General features: G+C 41.2%; 1 protein-coding gene across 2 annotated transcripts in view; it reads left to right on the top strand.

Annotated features, from left to right (window-relative positions):
* ALK (ALK receptor tyrosine kinase) overlaps nt 1-17362 on the top strand; it is a 307024-nt gene that overhangs the window by 245153 nt on the left and 44509 nt on the right. Inside the window, exons 9-11 of one of the 2 annotated variants that reach the window (XM_066546309.1) lie at nt 1523-1692; nt 12457-12551; nt 13911-14054. In XM_066546309.1, the coding sequence (XP_066402406.1) occupies nt 1523-1692; nt 12457-12551; nt 13911-14054 (409 nt within the window). Of the gene's footprint in view, nt 1-1522; nt 1693-12456; nt 12552-13910; nt 14055-17362 lie in introns of those variants that run through there. The other variant, XM_066546307.1, reaches the window with a different exon arrangement.

Below are 17362 nucleotides of genomic sequence, written 5' to 3'. Positions count from 1 at the left end.
CAGACACAAACTGGCATATCTGTTTGTGCATTTATCAGTCCTCGGGTCATACGGTACAATGGGTTCCAGGCAAGTCCAGTGATTTTTGGACTGGAGAGAGAGAAGAGCCCCATCTAGATTATTCAGTCTCTGTCACAGTTTTGCAGTATAAAGTCACTTCTTTCTCTGTAGCTTTGGAGACAGGCAGATGAACTGGAGTGTTTACCCAAATTCAGAACTGATAATTAATGCAATGGATATCCAGAATTTTGTTCCACCCACTCCAAAATTGTGATCATAAACTAGGAATAATAGCAACACTTCTGTCACTTTGATGCCTACATCTGATTTGGCTGCCAGAACAAACTTACACCATGACATAGGAACAGCAAGCGAAATTAGCAGTTTTGTTTTATGCTGAGAAATGGATATGGATGTTCTGTGCTATCAAAGCAAGGAAGTAATGTTATCAGGTGTTCCTTTGTAAAATACAAACTGAATTCTGAGCCTCCTGACTTTGGTGGTGGCTTTGAAGTGCTGAAAAATAGAGTGCTTTATTTAATATGTATGGACACCAGATACTGTGCTGAACACTTTCTTGTATCCAAAACATCCATTGTTAATGTAGCTTTAATAAACTCATTCCTTCAGCATTCTCACCTCTACTGGTTATTGAGATGAAACCCAGCTCCTGAGTAGAATATATATGGGTGTTTTACTTGTGCTCTTTATCAACAAAGGGCTAGCTCCTTTTCTTTTTCACAAGAAAATAAGAAGACTATGTTCATATACTCTGGCTTGTGAAGCTAGCCTGATGTGAAAGGAATTTGGTTTTCTTTTTATACAATGAGAGTGAGAAAGTCATAAAATGAGAAAACTACATGAAATAATTTTACATACAGGGATAAATGCATAGAAATTGATTAAATTACATTATCATAACAGAAATGTTAGAAAAACGGTTCCCTGAAGTATTTTAATTAATAAAAAACCCACCAAATTATTACTGAACTTTAATTGAAAAATCTGTATAAACTTGGATGGAAAATAAAAACTGATTTTTGAAAAGGGTATCTGGGGAACGAGGATGTGATTACTAGTGATGCCTGCTTATTGCAGTCTTCTCCCTACGTTTTTTGCTACTACTGCTACTGGAATATAAAAATTTATTACTGAATAAGTTGTTAGTCTTAACTTGAATCTCTTAGGTGGCATCTTAGGGGAGTGTAGTCTTTGTACTGCTCAAAAGAGAGGTATAGTCTTATCCCTGTAAAATTAGCCACACGTGTGAAAGCTAAAACAGACTGTCTAGACTCAACTTTACAAAAAGAAAACAAAAGAGGCCAGTAGTTTCAATGTTTAATAGCATATACTGAGTATTACAGGCTTCCACATCTGTGGCGTTTCCTAAAGGGATTGATTATATAAGGATGGGAGAATCAACTTTTTGGTGGTTGGAAAGCAAGGAAAGAGGAATTGATAACTTTGTTAACTTTTGAATAATGTTTGTGATGTTTAATCTCAAATGTTTTATTTCTTCCAGCTACGAATGTCATGGCTCATCCACGGTGTCCTGCTGGGAAATGTCTCCCTGGTGCTGGTGGAGAACAAGACGGGAAAGGAGCAGAGCTGGACGTTCTGGCATTCCGAGAACAGCGAAGCCTTGGGAATATGGCAGTGGATGATCTTACCTCTCCCAGAGATACTGGATAGGTATGAGTTCTCTCCTCATTCTCCTGCATGATGATCAGTCCTGGCAGCACTAGCTACCTGGCAATGAAGATGGCCAGCATTGTTTCTGGAAGCTGTTCCCTCAAGCAGAAGTGCTTTGTCCTCTGTGAGGCATCTTCTTCATCTGTTAGAAGCAGACAATAAGAAAAACTGAGTATTTTGGGCAAAGCACACAGTTTTGCAGCTCCCAAGTCAAAGTTTTAGTTCAAAAACTGATTCCATGGGTAGTCTACAGCAAGGTGCTTAAACTTCTGTGTCTCCGTTTCATTAACTGGGACCCACTCTTTGCATACTGTTCTATGTTGCACGTTTGGTGCTCCCTCATGATTTGCTAGAGTGGGATGTGAGCTCCATAGCTGATACTTTTTCTAGGTACCAAAGCCCCTGGTGTTCAATGCGTCTAGATCTGAGGATGGAGAGGTGGGGAAAGAGCCTGCTAGAAAATCAGATTCCATGTGATGGATCATCCTTTGTTTTAGCTGTAGCAGAAGATCACCTTGATAAAGGGCTGTGCCAGTCATGGCTTTATTCTGGCTTTAAGCTCAGAAAGTTTATCTGGTAGCATATGTTTATTTAGAGTGTTGCTTTAGCTGTTTCTTGCCAGTTGTCTTTAAGGGAATACTCTCTTTCATTGTTTACTTTTAATGTGTGATGTTTCTAGAGAAGGCACAGACATACTTCACCTCCTGCTGCCCTGGCCCTTAGGCTGCAAGATGCATCTACCATCTGTGTCATGAGCACTGGTGTCCCTTGTCTTTTTGGAAACCTGTGCCCTAGAAATAATGGATTTCATTAATGGGTAGTTTGCCTTCTCAGAACTTTGAACAAACATTATATCAGTATGTCTTTTATCTCCCTGGCACTTGGGGATGCACATAGGCTGCAAATACAACAAGGACACTGCCAGTGCTTTGGTCCTGAATGTATAATTAATATATGTGCATCAAAGATTTAAAAAATGCCAGCATTAAGCTTATTGTGCAGTCACTGGTAAAGCACCATTTGTAAAAATACCTGGTTGCTTCATTCCCTTCAGCTGTGTTTCCTTTGAAGAATGGTTTATTTTGCCATTATTATTTATGTGATTTATTTCCTAGTGTTGCCAGAGGAATGTTTTGTACCTGAATTATTCTGTACCCTTGTACAATTGCTTTCCTTTAAATTCTCTCTGCCTGCACAGTCAGGCAGAGAACACTTTGATCTTAGGAGTCAGGCTAGCAGTGCTTCATGAGAAATCATGGATTCAGCTGATAACACAGTGCTGAATGCTGTTATGTATAAGGTGCTGACACGCTTACTTCCCCATTGCTTACAGAGAAAGACAGATGGGTCCCCTGAAGGAGGGGAGCTTGTTGGAGGTAAAGACATAAGCAAGGAAAACTTTGAAGTTTTGGTGTCTCTTGAAAAGTTTTTGGCCTTATTTATTCACAGAAACTGCACTATGTTAATGAATTTTTCTTCTAAGATTGATTTAATTGAAACCAATCCTCCCTGGGAAGAAAGAAGCCTCCTGTGAGACATGAAAATACTGCAAGCATCTTTCTTACCATTTCAGAACCTGTTTCTTAGGAAATCTGGACTGCTGTACGGATTAGGAAGGAATTCTATGGAAGTATACACCAAACTGGTACTGGTGAGACTCCAGTATATAAATGGAGATAAATGACAGTTTTATTGAACTGTAAGAAGTAGTTAACTGAACACAGTGCTGGTGCTGCTGAAAGCTTGCTGTGTCTGTGTTTTTCTAAGTGGTTCCTGTGTCAGAAGCTGTGAGGGTCTGTGTTATAGCCATGACGTTGCAGATTTTCCTACAGGAGGAGCTGAAAGTTTAAATTACCTCAAAGAAGTAAAGCTCTCTAGTAAGGCACACCAGGGTACCAGTTTCACACAATTTTAAAGCACATTCCATTGTGCCTGGGAAGCTGAATGGAAAATGTTATTAATAACAAGATAACATGCTCTAAAACTGCTCAAAAGCATGCTTGTTTAAAAGCTGCTTAGCCATAATTTCCATGTTTGGCTTACAGCACTTCAAAGAATCATTAGGAAGACTTCCAAGAAATTAGATCAGCTCTATCTTTAGAAACAGACATTTCTTAAATGTTTGATATCCCTCAGGCTGTTGGGAGAAATTATACTTTGGCAGAAAATCACAGCTAGAACATTTCAGGTGAATTGGCAGTAACAGAAAAGAGGGAGGAGTAAGACAAAGAAGTAAAATTGTGACTGAGGGATGGTAGATATCTGGCTCTGTGTTAGCCTGGGCAACCTTGGACACAAGCAATCACAATTTCACCCTGTGTGAGGTCTTACCTCTTCTGCATGGACTTGAAAGAAGCTGAAGTGCCAGCACTTTACATCTTCCTGAAGTTATCTACCTGCTTTTATTCTGGCAGATGTTAGCAGAACAATCCTCAGAGCTCATGTGTTGTGTTGACCAACAGAGCTGATGAACAGAGCTGTAACCCAATTCTAAATGCATGGAGGAGGAAGGGCCAAGGGCCTGGTAAGGATGTGCCATGTGCCATCAAAACAGCTACAATTAAAACCAGTTGTGGGCAAGAACTCCTTAAATTGTTGGATGAACAGGTTGTGCCTACCAGAGGCAAAAGGCATCACCTCCAGACGTGCTGCATTTTAAGTTGCCAGTGAGATATACTCAACATGATTGAACAATCCTGGCTGTGATTTGTTATCCCCTGTAGAGCCACTTACCTCTCTCTAAAGGATGCATTATCTGCAAATCAAATAATCTGCAGAGATTAGTGAAAGCTAGAGAAATGGTTATTTGTACTTACTGGAATTTATATATTAGTGCAATACTACAACATTTGGATTGAGAGTAGAGTAGAGAATCACCTTATTGTAAGATTGTTTGACTTGATGGAAAATTACTATTTGTTTTCCAGTGAAAAGTGATAAGCCTGTCAAGGATTGTTCTTTTTTAATTCACAGAAATGCAAGTAGGAAACAGTCTTAAAAACTATGTTGTACCTGGTAGTTTGGGCTTGCTTTTTTTATATATTTGCTTTTAGTTAGTACATGTGCATTTAAATTTTAGTAATGATAATGTTGTGGGAATGTGACAGCAAGAGCAAACAGAAGCCTGATGTAATTGAAGATGAGTGATTTGTGTAGTTAATAATTAGACATTCTGTTAGTTAAACAGTGTGGTCAAGGTACAGCACATAGATAAAATACAATAACATGTAACTAAGTGATTCTCTGGAGCTTGCTCTAGGCTGGTGCTCATTATCACCAACACTTAGCAACTGTTTGCTACAGAGTGTGAGAGGTGGAAAAGGATTAACTCTAATAGGCTGAAGCCTGACTGGAAAATTAATGCTTTAAGAAAAAAATTCTAAATATCTTGATTTTTGCTCCCTTGATGAAGCTGAGGCCAGCCATGTGGAGCAGCATGTAGACTAAAAGTTCTCTGGGTTCCTCTACAACCTGGCTGAAGTTGCCTGGAAGTAGATTCCAACAACTTCAGCAACTGAGCCAGCCCAGTCCAGCTCTGGACTTTCAAGGCCTCTATTCTCTACTAACCCTGTTCTTTTCTTTTAAAAGATTTCACTGTAACATCTGTAAGGGGAATCTGTTAAAAATAGCTAATGTTAATAGTAACCTGTCCCACCTCAGTGCAGTCTCATGACAGAAGAAGACTGTGTGGAAATATAAAAAGAATTTAAATGTGGTTACTGGTTAGAAAGGTTTCTTTGGTTTCCTTTCTTCTTAAGTTCAATTTTTTTGGCATTACAATATCTAAATTTTCAGCCAGTCTTTATGAGTAGTGTCCAGATGGAGGAAGGAATAAGAGTTTACTTGAGGTCCCTAGAAATTAAATTTTCAGTCAAGAATAGCAGCACCATTTGCCTTGTCACTGATGGCAAGGCCAGGTCATGTCCTTCTAGCAGGGAAGCATGTTCAGAAAGTGAAAAACCAATTTTCTTTTGGTCCCATAGTGCTTAGAGAGCTTCAAAATTATTTTCTTGCTGATGACCTTCTCCTGAACACAGACTGAGAATTTTATTATGTTGGAAGGGATCAGTAAGGTGACTTACCTGGAAGGCTGGGTAAGGATGAGAGCTTCCTGAAGAAGAAAGCAGAAAGGCCTACAGACAGCAGTTACCTCACAGGGTAATATTCTGTTTCAACAAGTCAGAATTCACATCCTAACAGCTGCACTTGCTATTTTGTTTTAACTGGCTTCATTACCTATTCCAATTTTGCTGACTTGTGGGTTTTACAAACTACACTGGCTTTTGTTAGATTTTGGTTTCCATATCCATGTAGGATTCCCTTTCAGTCTGTGGGAGTGAGATTGTCTGTTCTGTCTGGCTCCTTCAGCAGCTCTGGTGTCAATGGCAGCCACAGCACCTGGGGAGCCTCTCACTCATTGCAGCAGTAAAAGGAAATGGTCTCATCTCATACCCCTGTATCTCCACCAGCTGTGGCTAAGCACTCTTCTTGTCCAGTAATTTCTCTTGCATTGCTCTGTCTTTCCTTCTCATTCCTTTCAGAATTTATTTATAAGTTTCTCAGTGTCAGGTTTCCCACTTGGAAAGAAAAGGTCCTTGGCAATATTTTTGACCCAGAGGCCTGTTTATTTCATGTTACTCCTAAATTTTCTTCCCATTCTCTGAGAAGAAATAGGGACCCTCCACATAAGCTAATCATGTGTCTGCTTACACATTACCACAGATATATCAATTCACAGAATATTCTATGGATATATATTAATTGGACACATCTGCACCCAGATCTCTTCAGTCTGTCTTACATCCACCCTACAAGCCCAGGCTGTGTTGCCCTGAGGTGGCCACACATTACTTTGTTAAAAGCAGTGAGATCAGATCACTGCTCTTCTGCTCTCTAGCATTAATTATGTCTGTCTGTGACTGTCCTCCTTCTGAAAGAGTTATTCTGAAAATGTTGTTCTGTGCATCTGAAAAAGTGGTTTTTGTGACAGTGTGTGCAGAGTACCTGTGACAGATTTTGTGCACGCATGGTTGTCTTTAATAACACCTTTAAATCTCAATCTTTATTACTAGCTATTAAGTAACTTCCTGCACGGCAATTCTGTCACTGTAACTGAGTTTGGTTAACATGCTTATATTTCTCCAAATAATCTTATTTCCTCTAAATGTGTCTTTTATCCCAAATAGTGAGTATTCCTTTGTGAAGTGAGCTAACAATGCATCATTTGTAACAGAGAAGTTAATGGGAACCCGAATGTAATAAGGGTTAGTGACCTGAAATTTCTCCATTCTGTGAATACCTCGGTCTCAAGCAGGTTCAGCTGTAATTATTTTAGCTAGGTAGGGAGAGAAATCATCTCCATCAGAGGCAAAACATTACCAGTTATGAAATGAGGTTTGTACGTACAGACACGCTGTGTTCGTGTCACTGTATGGGGGATTGAGTACAGAGGAGATTAACGTTCAATCTTGGTTAATAATCCCTGTCTTTTATGATCAAAAGAAAAAAAAATAATGATTATGAGGCTTTCTAAAATAATGGCATGAAGGCAGCTGCCTGAATCTGGGTAATGAAAATCTGAACTGTCTGTATGAGCCAGGGACAATATTAAGGTGAAATTCAGAGTAGTTACTGAAGGGAGGGAGCTGTAGAATTTGCAGAAAATCAGCTTGCAGAGGTCTTCAATGGGTTTTTTTTATTTCCCTTTCATCAGAAGAAGATAGAATACATGCAAAACCTAACATTTCTGTGCAGTGAAGATATAGGGATAGATGATGTGTGCAAAAGAGTTTGTCCTCATGGAGGCTATACCAACATAGCTATAAATACATCTTCACACTTTCAGTTCTGAATTTCCCTCTCTAATAAGCCCCAAATATTTTGGGGAGAACCAGTCTTCTGTTAGAATTGAGAAAAAAAAAAAAAGTAATCAAAAAGAATGAGCTGAAAGAAAACCCAGGGGGATGTGACAAAGCTCAAATATTGACCACACTGAAATAAAACCCAAGATTCAAAAAACTTGAGGAGTGGGAAAGGTTACAGACCAGAAGTTTTGATGTTGTCCTGTTTTGGTCAGATTTAACTGAGTTAAATTACACTTTCAAAGAACTGTTCATCTGGATTGATATTTCACACATGGGACCAAAGAAACAAACCAAAAAATGTCATTTTGTGTCATTTCTTATCTGTGACTGAAATATTTGAGCAGTGGTCACCCTTGAGTGGTTTTTGAATGTATGTGAAATTTGTATCCTTCAAACAGAGGAGATGATGTTCCCCAGAGAGGAGACTGAAAGGAGGAGGGTCAGGGTGTCCCCCTGGTACAGCCTTTCCTATTTGCCTCAAACAGAATTTCTTTTAAAAAGGCCTTTGTATGTTTTTGCTTTCACAGCTCAGCTAACACTCAGCCCTGCAGGGTGGAACTTGTACTGCCCAATTGTCATACATCTAAGGAATCCCCTTTCTAGCTGTGCTCCAGGTTGAGTAGGGCAAAAGGAGACAGTTAAGAAGTCATTTCCACCAGTCCTCAAGTCGTAACTTTTCTAATATCCGAGTCATTGAAGTGTTTCATAGCTGCCATGCTTTCATTCCTGTGAAGAAATCTAGCTTACAAACACAGATTTATCTGATGAGGATCTGGCTTCCACATGAAGAAGTTGCAGGGATTTAATAAGCCACAAAGTCATGACAAACTTGCCAGCAGTAATTTGGCTGCTCCTGTATAACTGCTTTCAGGAATATTCTTTCCTGGCCATTCACTGCAGCATCTGTGTTTGCAGGGGCTGTGTCTGTGCTGTGCTGAGGCCAGTGGAGATGCAGGGTGTGCAGTCAGCATTGCCCCTCTTTGATCTGTGCACAAACCCCAGTTTGTGGTGGTTGTCACCTCCAGTGCTGTTCTGAGTCACTGCAGTAACATCTGCTGCTGCTGCTTCAGTGTCAGCTCCCACCAAAGTCACAGGGAGTTATTTCACTGATTTCAGGGATCAAACGAAAGGGAGAAAAAAAAAAAAAAAAGAGAGAGGGAGCAAGGGAGGAATGAGGTTGTCTGTGGGGTTTTTTCCATCTCACTGATGTGTGACATTTCCATCTTGAGTTTTGATTAAATTTCCTTTAATTAGCCCATTAAGCTAAAGCCACCAAAGCTAATGATTGAAATGTTGGTTAACTGATGATCTTTTTTCAATGGAATTTGAAAGACATCGTATTTCTAAATTAATAGCGGCATTAAACAAGGGAAGATAAAATGATGAACTATTTGTTGCAGAAATGCTGGTCTCAAGAGAAGGTTTGTACTGAAATTGCTTTCGTGTTAGCAAAAAATAAGATTAATAGGCAACCCAAGCAGCACTGATGGTCCTAACAGTGTTTAGCATTCACAGAATTTTTGTATTTTGGAGGCATTTCTGTCATTTTTCTTCATCCCTGATGAACTTGTGGAAATTTCTCAAGAGTTCTGGTCCCGGTGTTCCTGCAGGTGAAATCAGCAAGGCTGATTCTTAACTTGAATGAACTGTATATAAAAGTAAAAAGCAACCTATTGCATACTGACATGGGCATGTGACATGGCACTCCCTTCAACAACAGAAATACTAGTTTGTGTCATGCCTTCAAGGTCTTAGAAACTGAACATTTGATAATTCTCAAAAGAACAACCCTTTATTGACTGAAGAGGCACAACATGAAAAGTGCATCAGTGCATAACACCTTGGGGCATGAACCTTAGGAAATTGCCTGAAGATATTTTTAGAAGTGCTCCATTGCCTGGAGGCAGAAAGAAGGTGCACTCTAGTCTTAGTATCTGTCTCTTATGCTCCCCGAGCTAAAGTCTCCAGTACTGGAGGGAAAAGCTGACAGAGAGCAATTGCTTATTTGTCTTTGTAATTAATTTTACAGGCTCAGTTTAACACCTTACAATCATAAATTCACATCAGTGTCCGTGTCTGCAAGTGGCATTTATTGTGCACCCTGAGGAAATTGGCTGAGGCTCAAATGCACCAGACTTGGTCCCCTCAATGCAGCACCAATGGTCACTGTGTGCAGGACACTGATTTTCACTCACAGCTGTCTGAAAGATGTGCAGCTGAGCCAGGTTCCACCCTACCTCTTCCTGGGCATTTCAGCAGCACACAACAAGGAAGGAGAAGCTCCTGCTGTATTTTACAGCCTGAGGTAGGTGCTGCTTCTCCATAGCACACCAGAATGTGACCTGTGGTGCTTTAGGACCTGTTTCACCAACAGTTCAATCATCTCTGCTGCTGGCACTGTGACTTGCAGGAAAAAGGAGATTCAGAGGCCACTGTGTGTGTCCAACAGCTTTTGTTTAAGTCTTGTATGGCATGTCTAAAACTGAACAGCTTATGTTTATGCTAGAGCCTGTAATTTCATTTGAAGTGTTGTAGGATATCAGCTGTAAAGCAAATGAGGGAGGGAGGCAGGGGGAGGGCAGCCAATTCCATCAGAAGCCAATTTAATATCCAAGGATTTTATGTTCCCTTCTGTTCTCCTCCTAGACATACCCACAAGGGATTTCAGGTATCCCAACTAAGAACTGTGAGACTGCTGGCAGCATCAGACTGCAGTTGCACTTTTTATGGATTTTGGAAGGCTAAAAATATGCTTCTGTGATATTCAGACTTGTATGGATGGAGCTGCCACCTTTTGAGCTAAAAAAGATGGATCATTTAGCAAGGAAAATTGTGTCTTGCAATTTGGAGCTGCCTTTGATGCTAAGGATACTCTTCCTTCACCATATCCACTATTATTTGTGTCCCCTGCTCTTTCATGGCAGCTGCTCATGTCTTTAGAACACAAAAAGTCAGTTTTAGTGAAGTCTCTCCATATGTGCAAGGCATATCTCCAAGGAGTGAGAAATTTTAGTGTTGGAACATTGTTGCTTTTCTTTACCAGAAATGAAGAAGGAGAAACATCATAACTATAGAAATATTTTCTGTGGTCTGTTCCAAACCCTTTGTACTTTTTGGAGGCTGACAGGAGTTTTTCCTGGTTTGAGTTCTTTGCTTTGGTTGTGTCAGCTTTTCTGACTCTGTGCCCAGCTGTAGCTTAGCAAGAACACCAGTTGCAGAAGATGATGACACTCCAATCTACATATCCTCAAAATATCCTCACAAATATCCCTGGGGTCTGGTTGAGCTTTTGCCAAACCTCACTGTCCCCTCTGGAAAGCTGCTCTGTGTTGGAGAACAACGTGGAAGTTGGTTACATTTGCTGACAGGAGTCTCAGTCAAAATCCACATTCAAAACACAGGAATATGCTGTCCCACAGTAAATATGCACATGACCAGGGCAGCTTCACTGGAATTTTGGTTTTGAGGTTGGCTTGCTGGTAAAGGAGAGGTATATTTTAAAACAGTAGGAATCACCAAGACTAATGTAGGAATGCTAATAACATACACAAAGCTGAGAGAAAATATTTTAGACCCAGTGCCATGCAGAAAGGACTAGAGTCTGAGAAGAAAAAAAAATTCTGCCAGTGTTTAGATTCTTGCTGCAAGGAAGAGACAGGATTTCTAAAGCCTTTTGAAATAAATAGGTGTGCTCCTCAAAAATACCTTGTTCTGTCATCATTTTCTTGTCTGAACTAAGCACCTGCAAGAATTCACATTCTGACTGAACATTTATCTCTAAAATATAGAGCAACAAGCACCAGCAATAGATCTACATTAAAGAGACCCATGAATGGTTTAACTTCTGCTGGTGTAAAACATCAAGATACAACAGAGAATGAGGTTTAAATAATATTTCATATTCACTTGCAGCTTGTTCTACATCCTGTGATCATTTCATGTTTTTATATTCTTGATGCAACCTCTGAGCATTGTATCTGACTGCTCAGCTATGGTTGGCTGCTTTCAGAAATTTTTCTCTTTCCTAAGCAGAGTATTACGGTTTTATGTGGCAGATATGCATCGAGAGAACATGAACTTGCTAAGCTAAGAGAAAACCTAAATCCATGAGTACACACAATTAATGTGTGGTCAGTGTACTGTCAGATTTGAGGTATTTGGTTGTGGGTAATTTTTGCTCTTCCTGTTGACTTGTAATATCACTGAGAGTGAATTTACAGTGATTTTTCTTCTGGTAATGTAAGAGTGGCATAACTTCCCAGCAGAAGCCAGCTTTCCTTAAATCAGGAAGTGATTTAAGGCAAACCTCCTCAGCTTCTCTAAGGAGATAATGAGTTCTGCTCTTCCTGTGGACTAGCCAGTGTCAGTTCCTCTCTTTTGTGACTGCCAGGGCTGTTAGACACCCTTTGCTTCCTACAGAGCGCATCAACACCAAATACTTTCTAAAATTGGTCCAGCCTTTGATTGCTGGTTCCTTTTAGGAGCTCCAAATTCCTTCAAGAGCCCTGCCTACTTATTTTTCTTAGCACTTTGGGGTGTAAATCACTTGTGAGATTAAAACCTCTTAGGGGTCTGATCAGTTGGTTGAGCTTTTATTTGTACCAGAATCCAGGGGACTTTGTTTTCTGACCACATGCATACACACACTTCTGCTTCTTCAGGCTGTTTGTCTGGAGGGAAGAAGGGCAATATTCTCTTATTCTCTCCACCTATATTACTGAATAGCTCCCTTCCTCAGATCATCTTTCCTTACTAGGAGTGAGGATACTTTGTCTATCAATTTATTATTTTTATACGTGAAAAGTTTTTCTCCGCCATTCAAAAGCTGCTTTAATTGTGAAGAGCTCTGAATTTCATGTTCTTTAGCAGAATTTAATCCCATTTTTTCAAATTTGTGCAGGTTTTGGTTTCAGATCACCGCTTCATGGGAAGAAGGCTCTGATGCCATTATTGCTTTTGACAATGTCTCCCTTAGTCTGGACTGTTATTTAACAAGTAAGTTTTCCTTTTATCTGCAAGCGACTTGTCTTTCATTTGCCATGTAATTGAAATTTGGGAACTGTGGGGAACGGGCTGGGTGTCATTATCTTCCAAAGACTCTTGAAAGGCAAAGGTCTGTGTCAGAAATCACTGTGCTTAGGCAGAGGAACCCCGGTCAGGTGCACCCCTTACTGGTGGAGCCAGGCAGGGAGCAAGTTCCCAGTTTGGCATGAGTGGGCAGTGAGACACAGGGTGTGGGAGATCAGCTTCCAGCTGAGGCAGAACCATCACCTGTCCAGCCAGGCTGATGCAGAAGCCAGTGTGTGATTATAGATTTCCACATGACCTGGTTTGCTGTGTGTCAGTTATCAAAATGAATGACAGTTGGACACTGGCTGGGAAAAGACAAGCATCCTGTGATTGACACTAACTTTGCAATAACACTGGGCACAATACTCCAGTTAAATTAGAACAAGGTTATTTTATTTGGACTGACATGCATTTAAGTGTGAATCAGAAACTAGGATCTTCACACTCTACTGCTCTGGGGAAAAATTTGGATTCTGATCCTGGCTTTGTGATTGACTGGCCTCTAGAATATGCCCAGTCTGTACCTCTGATGGCACATGTAGATTTTTATTAAACATTTGTGTCTGACTCATCTTTCATAATCTCATGCATAGTGAATTGCTTAATTTGTAAATGTGTTCAATGATCTGTCACTCTGTACCTCAGACCAACAACTTACATGAGGGCTGGAAAATTGCTGCTCTGAACAAATTAAACTTCTGCCTTGGGCTGAGCAACAGAACTTGAGCACATCCTTTCTTCTCCTACGCTTGGAGCTGCAACCTCTGTAGCCCTGTTTGGACTGAAAACCTCTAAACCACTTCTGAAGTCAGAATGTTTCATCTGCTTTGTGCTACGTTAATTTGCATTGCCTGGGGCATGAGTCTCTCCATTTACGCTGTAATACCTCTTGGGTTCTGTGCACAAGTGCAATATACCTCAAGTTACAGTATTCAAAGAGATCTTAAAATTAGGATAGAATTAAAGAAAATTCCTCCTGCTTTTACTGGCTAAAAATTTTTTTTAACAGTTGCTAAAGATTGTCTTCTGTATTTCTGCTTTGTGTCTTCTTTCACTTAATGTTTTGCCTATCGCTCATTCCTGTTTATTTTCCTTTTATCTCAGTTCTGTAACAACAATGGAAAGTAAATCTGTTCATTTCTTTTAATAATGTTAAATCCTGTGACTGCAGGCTCTTATTCTCAGCACAGAAGTCTCCAGCCCTTATTTTAGCTTCAATTTTGAGTAACATAGTGACTCAGTCCCCCTCAGCCATAAACCAATCTGTGATTTCTTGTTTTCTAGTCAGTGGAGAGAAGACACCTCGAGGTACCACTCCAGAGTCAAACAATTTGCTCACCAGTAGAGGTGGCCAGAAGAAGTTTGGATGGGAACAAAAGCTCCTGGGAAATCTCCAGCTCAGCAGTGCCCCCTTTTCTGATCCAGCAGGTAACTGTCTGAGAAGCATCATCAGACAGGAGAGATTTCCAACTAGCACAGATTTCATTTAAATGTGGCTAAATGCATTTTTTTCCCCAAAGCCTTTGATTAGAGCTTTTCCCAAGTCTCTTACAAATAAAACAAACATGCTCTAGAAAGAGATTACCTTTAGCTGCTAACTGTAATTTGGTTTTAACTGTAACAGGCTGCCAGCTGGTCAAAGAACCAGAGAGGGCCCCTTGATGTAAAACATGGGTTTAAACTGTAAGATAAGTGTTTTTGGTGTCATGGTCATCTAAAAATGGGCAGAATCAAAGTGAAGTGTCCAAATTGACTGAGTTTAGCATTTATTAACCTGAACACCCAACTCTGGTTGATACAGACTTGGTTTGAACTAACATAGCCTCGCTTTTTCAGTAGATACTCATTGTCCATTTGAAATAGTACAGTACTGGACTTAGTTGGAAATGTCAGTCTTGTATGTTCATGTTACTTTATTCTCCCTTACCCTTCAGCTCCTCTTTCCAACCTAACTGTAATTAGCCCTTCCCACCTAATCAGCCTTTCCAACCTAACTGTGCTCCCATCGCTGTCTCCCAAATGTTTCCCTCTCTCCTCTCCCAGGCTTTCCCACATATCCACAATATCTGTTTTGGGCCCCAAAGGTGCATTTCCATTTGAATTGGCTTCCTTCCCTCCTCCTTGCCAGCCTCTCTTCCTAACAGGTTCAAGCAGCCACAACCTCCAGCCTGCCTGGGGCAGCAGGGCTGGCCATGGAAGTGAGGGGTGGCTGCAGGAGAGACAAGGGCTTGTAACAACTGCAACCCCCAGCACTGTGTGCAGCTGTTTCTCCTCACTTAGGGCAGCTACCTGCCAATTTGAAATACCTCCCCTCTTAAGTTAGAGAGCAGGGTTGATAAATGCCTCCTTTGCCCTGTCATTAAGCCTAAGGATTTGTTCCTGCTGCCTCCTTCTCTCCCACTCTTCTGCTAAGAAGAGTTTTTTGCATCTGTTCTTTTCTAGTCTGTATTTCACTTTGCTACCTGCAGTGTTCTGGAGGTGTGTGGACTAATGGTGTTAGCTCTGATGCTAACAGCAGTCTGGTCAGCGTGGCCAAAAGCCCCACAGAGCCCTGAAAGCCTCCCTGAAAAGCTGGATCCATGAGCCCACCCTGTGCTTCCCAGCAGGGCAGCTGCTGCTGCCTGAGCTCTGGCAGCAGAGGCTGAGGGACAGCCTGCAGGGTCAGCTGAGTCCCCATCACATGGAGTTTACTGATATTTTATGTGCTGAGCATCAAACAGCAAGAAAAGTGCAGAAGCACTTCCAGGAGCCCCGAGGGAGTGAGACGGAGGCAAAGAGCCCATAGGAGAGGGTGCTGGGCTGGGTGAAGCTGCACTTCAGCCATAAAGGTTGTGTTTAGCTCTCTTACAGATGCTGTGTGTGAGCCTGGGCTGTCACAAAGGTATAATTTACAAAAGTATCTTTATATGTTCTCTTTGAAGATCTTTTGAAGTTCTCCCTTCAATATCTGTATCTCTGTTTCCTGCCCTGGAAACAGTGGAGTTGTCTTTTAAGTGCTCTCAGTATTGCCCTTGGGTCAGTGATCTCATGGTAGGATCTGTAGGCAGGGGTAGATTATGGATTTCTGGCTGACTTCCTGTGGGTGGTGATATAGTTTCCTGAGGCAGCTATACATTTCCTTCCAGGGTACCTTCTGTTTTAGCAACAGAAAAAAAAAAGCATTAGATTTTAGATGCAAAGTTAATGTAAAGTGTGCATGGGCTAGAAATCCTGTGGCTGTAAATTTTTGTGAGAATTTTATTTCCTACTTGTCACTAGACTTGACATCATCTAGCTCTTCTGCTCCCTGTCCTGTCTGAGGAATTTCAATTTAAAGAAAGGCTTGGATGGTAGAAATAAAGGGAATCAGATTGCATGAGGGTAGAAGAGAAGGTCACTGAGGTTCTTCGAGCAATTAAAATAATTTGTGATGACCTTGGGGTGAAAATTCAAGGCAATTTCAATCTAAAACAGCTTGCCTATTTTCTGGGCTTTATCCTTGGTCTTGTTCATATTCTGTCTAAAATTGTCTCTAGCCCTTGGGGTTTGAAATTACTCCTACAGCAATTTTCTCCCCTTGTGCCCTCAGAGTAGACAGGGCAGAAACAGAGAAGCTGAGTGGCAGCTTCTTGCAGTGAAAGTCATTGCATTTCTGAGGGTCTCTGCAGCACCAAATTCCCTTTTCCCTTTGTGTTGCTGAGCCCCTGCTTGCTCTCAGGAAACACTGCAGATGCTTGTTTGGTCCCTGGGCTATGTATTTTACCCAGCTTCAATCTTGTTTCTTTCTGCATCCCGTAATGCATTTAAGAAACCTCAGGCTGATTCTGAGAAGGCCTTTCCTTTGATGGGCACATATTTACTGTAGTGTGAGTGAACCAACAGCATCAGCACCACCCTGAAGTCCCAAAGACTGCACTGACCAGTATGAGCTCAGCTAAAAGTAATTACAGTTAATAGGATCTTTGACTTGTGTGATGGATCACATACTATAATACTGCCTTCTTAAGAAATCTTACTAAAACAAAGAACTGTGCTCCTAAAGCTGATGAGACTACAGGATAATAAAATGCCCTCCCTAAGTCTCCAGGCCAGCTCAGCCTTCGCAGCAGGAGCTACAGCCTGAAAGACAGGTAGCACTTTATTTACACAACATTAAATCCAAACAAGCTCACTTGTTTTCAAGGGCAGGGGCCCTCCACTTGTTCCTTTGTATCTGAGCACAGCCTCTTATATACATACCTGCTGCTTTTGCCTGTGCTTGGAAATGCATTTCCAGCAGAATTGATGGCTGGCACCACCAGCCCCCCTGTCCTCTCTGTTCTCAGGCCCTGCACCCTCAGACTTGCTTCTTCAGCCTTGCCACTGTTGGTCATGGCTCAGAGGGCCTCCAGGTCATGCACACTGGAGACTCAAAACACACCATACAGCCACGCTGTCAAACACCCTAAAGCTTCCAGAAATGTGCTACCCACTGCAGTGTGTCACACTGGGATCATGAACACACCAGGTAGAATAAGACCTGAAATGTCTACAGCTAATGTGGTGTTGTTGCTCTCTCAAGTTCCTTGATGACCAGGACCAGCACAGAAACATTCCTGTGGTTTTCAGATCGCACAGCCACAGTGCAAGGTGGCCATTGGATAGATGTTCACAGGGCAGTGCAAATGCTTTCCTTTTCTGTTAACTAATGATGTGTTATTTGCTGGAATACCAGCTTCTTGCTGAAAGGTTGCAGGTGAAACTTGATTCTAGAAGCA

This window comes from Molothrus aeneus, chromosome 3 (genome assembly GCF_037042795.1).
Source record: "Molothrus aeneus isolate 106 chromosome 3, BPBGC_Maene_1.0, whole genome shotgun sequence".
Lineage (NCBI taxonomy): Eukaryota > Metazoa > Chordata > Aves > Passeriformes > Icteridae > Molothrus > Molothrus aeneus.
This window is presented reverse-complemented; position numbering and strand designations above follow the sequence as displayed.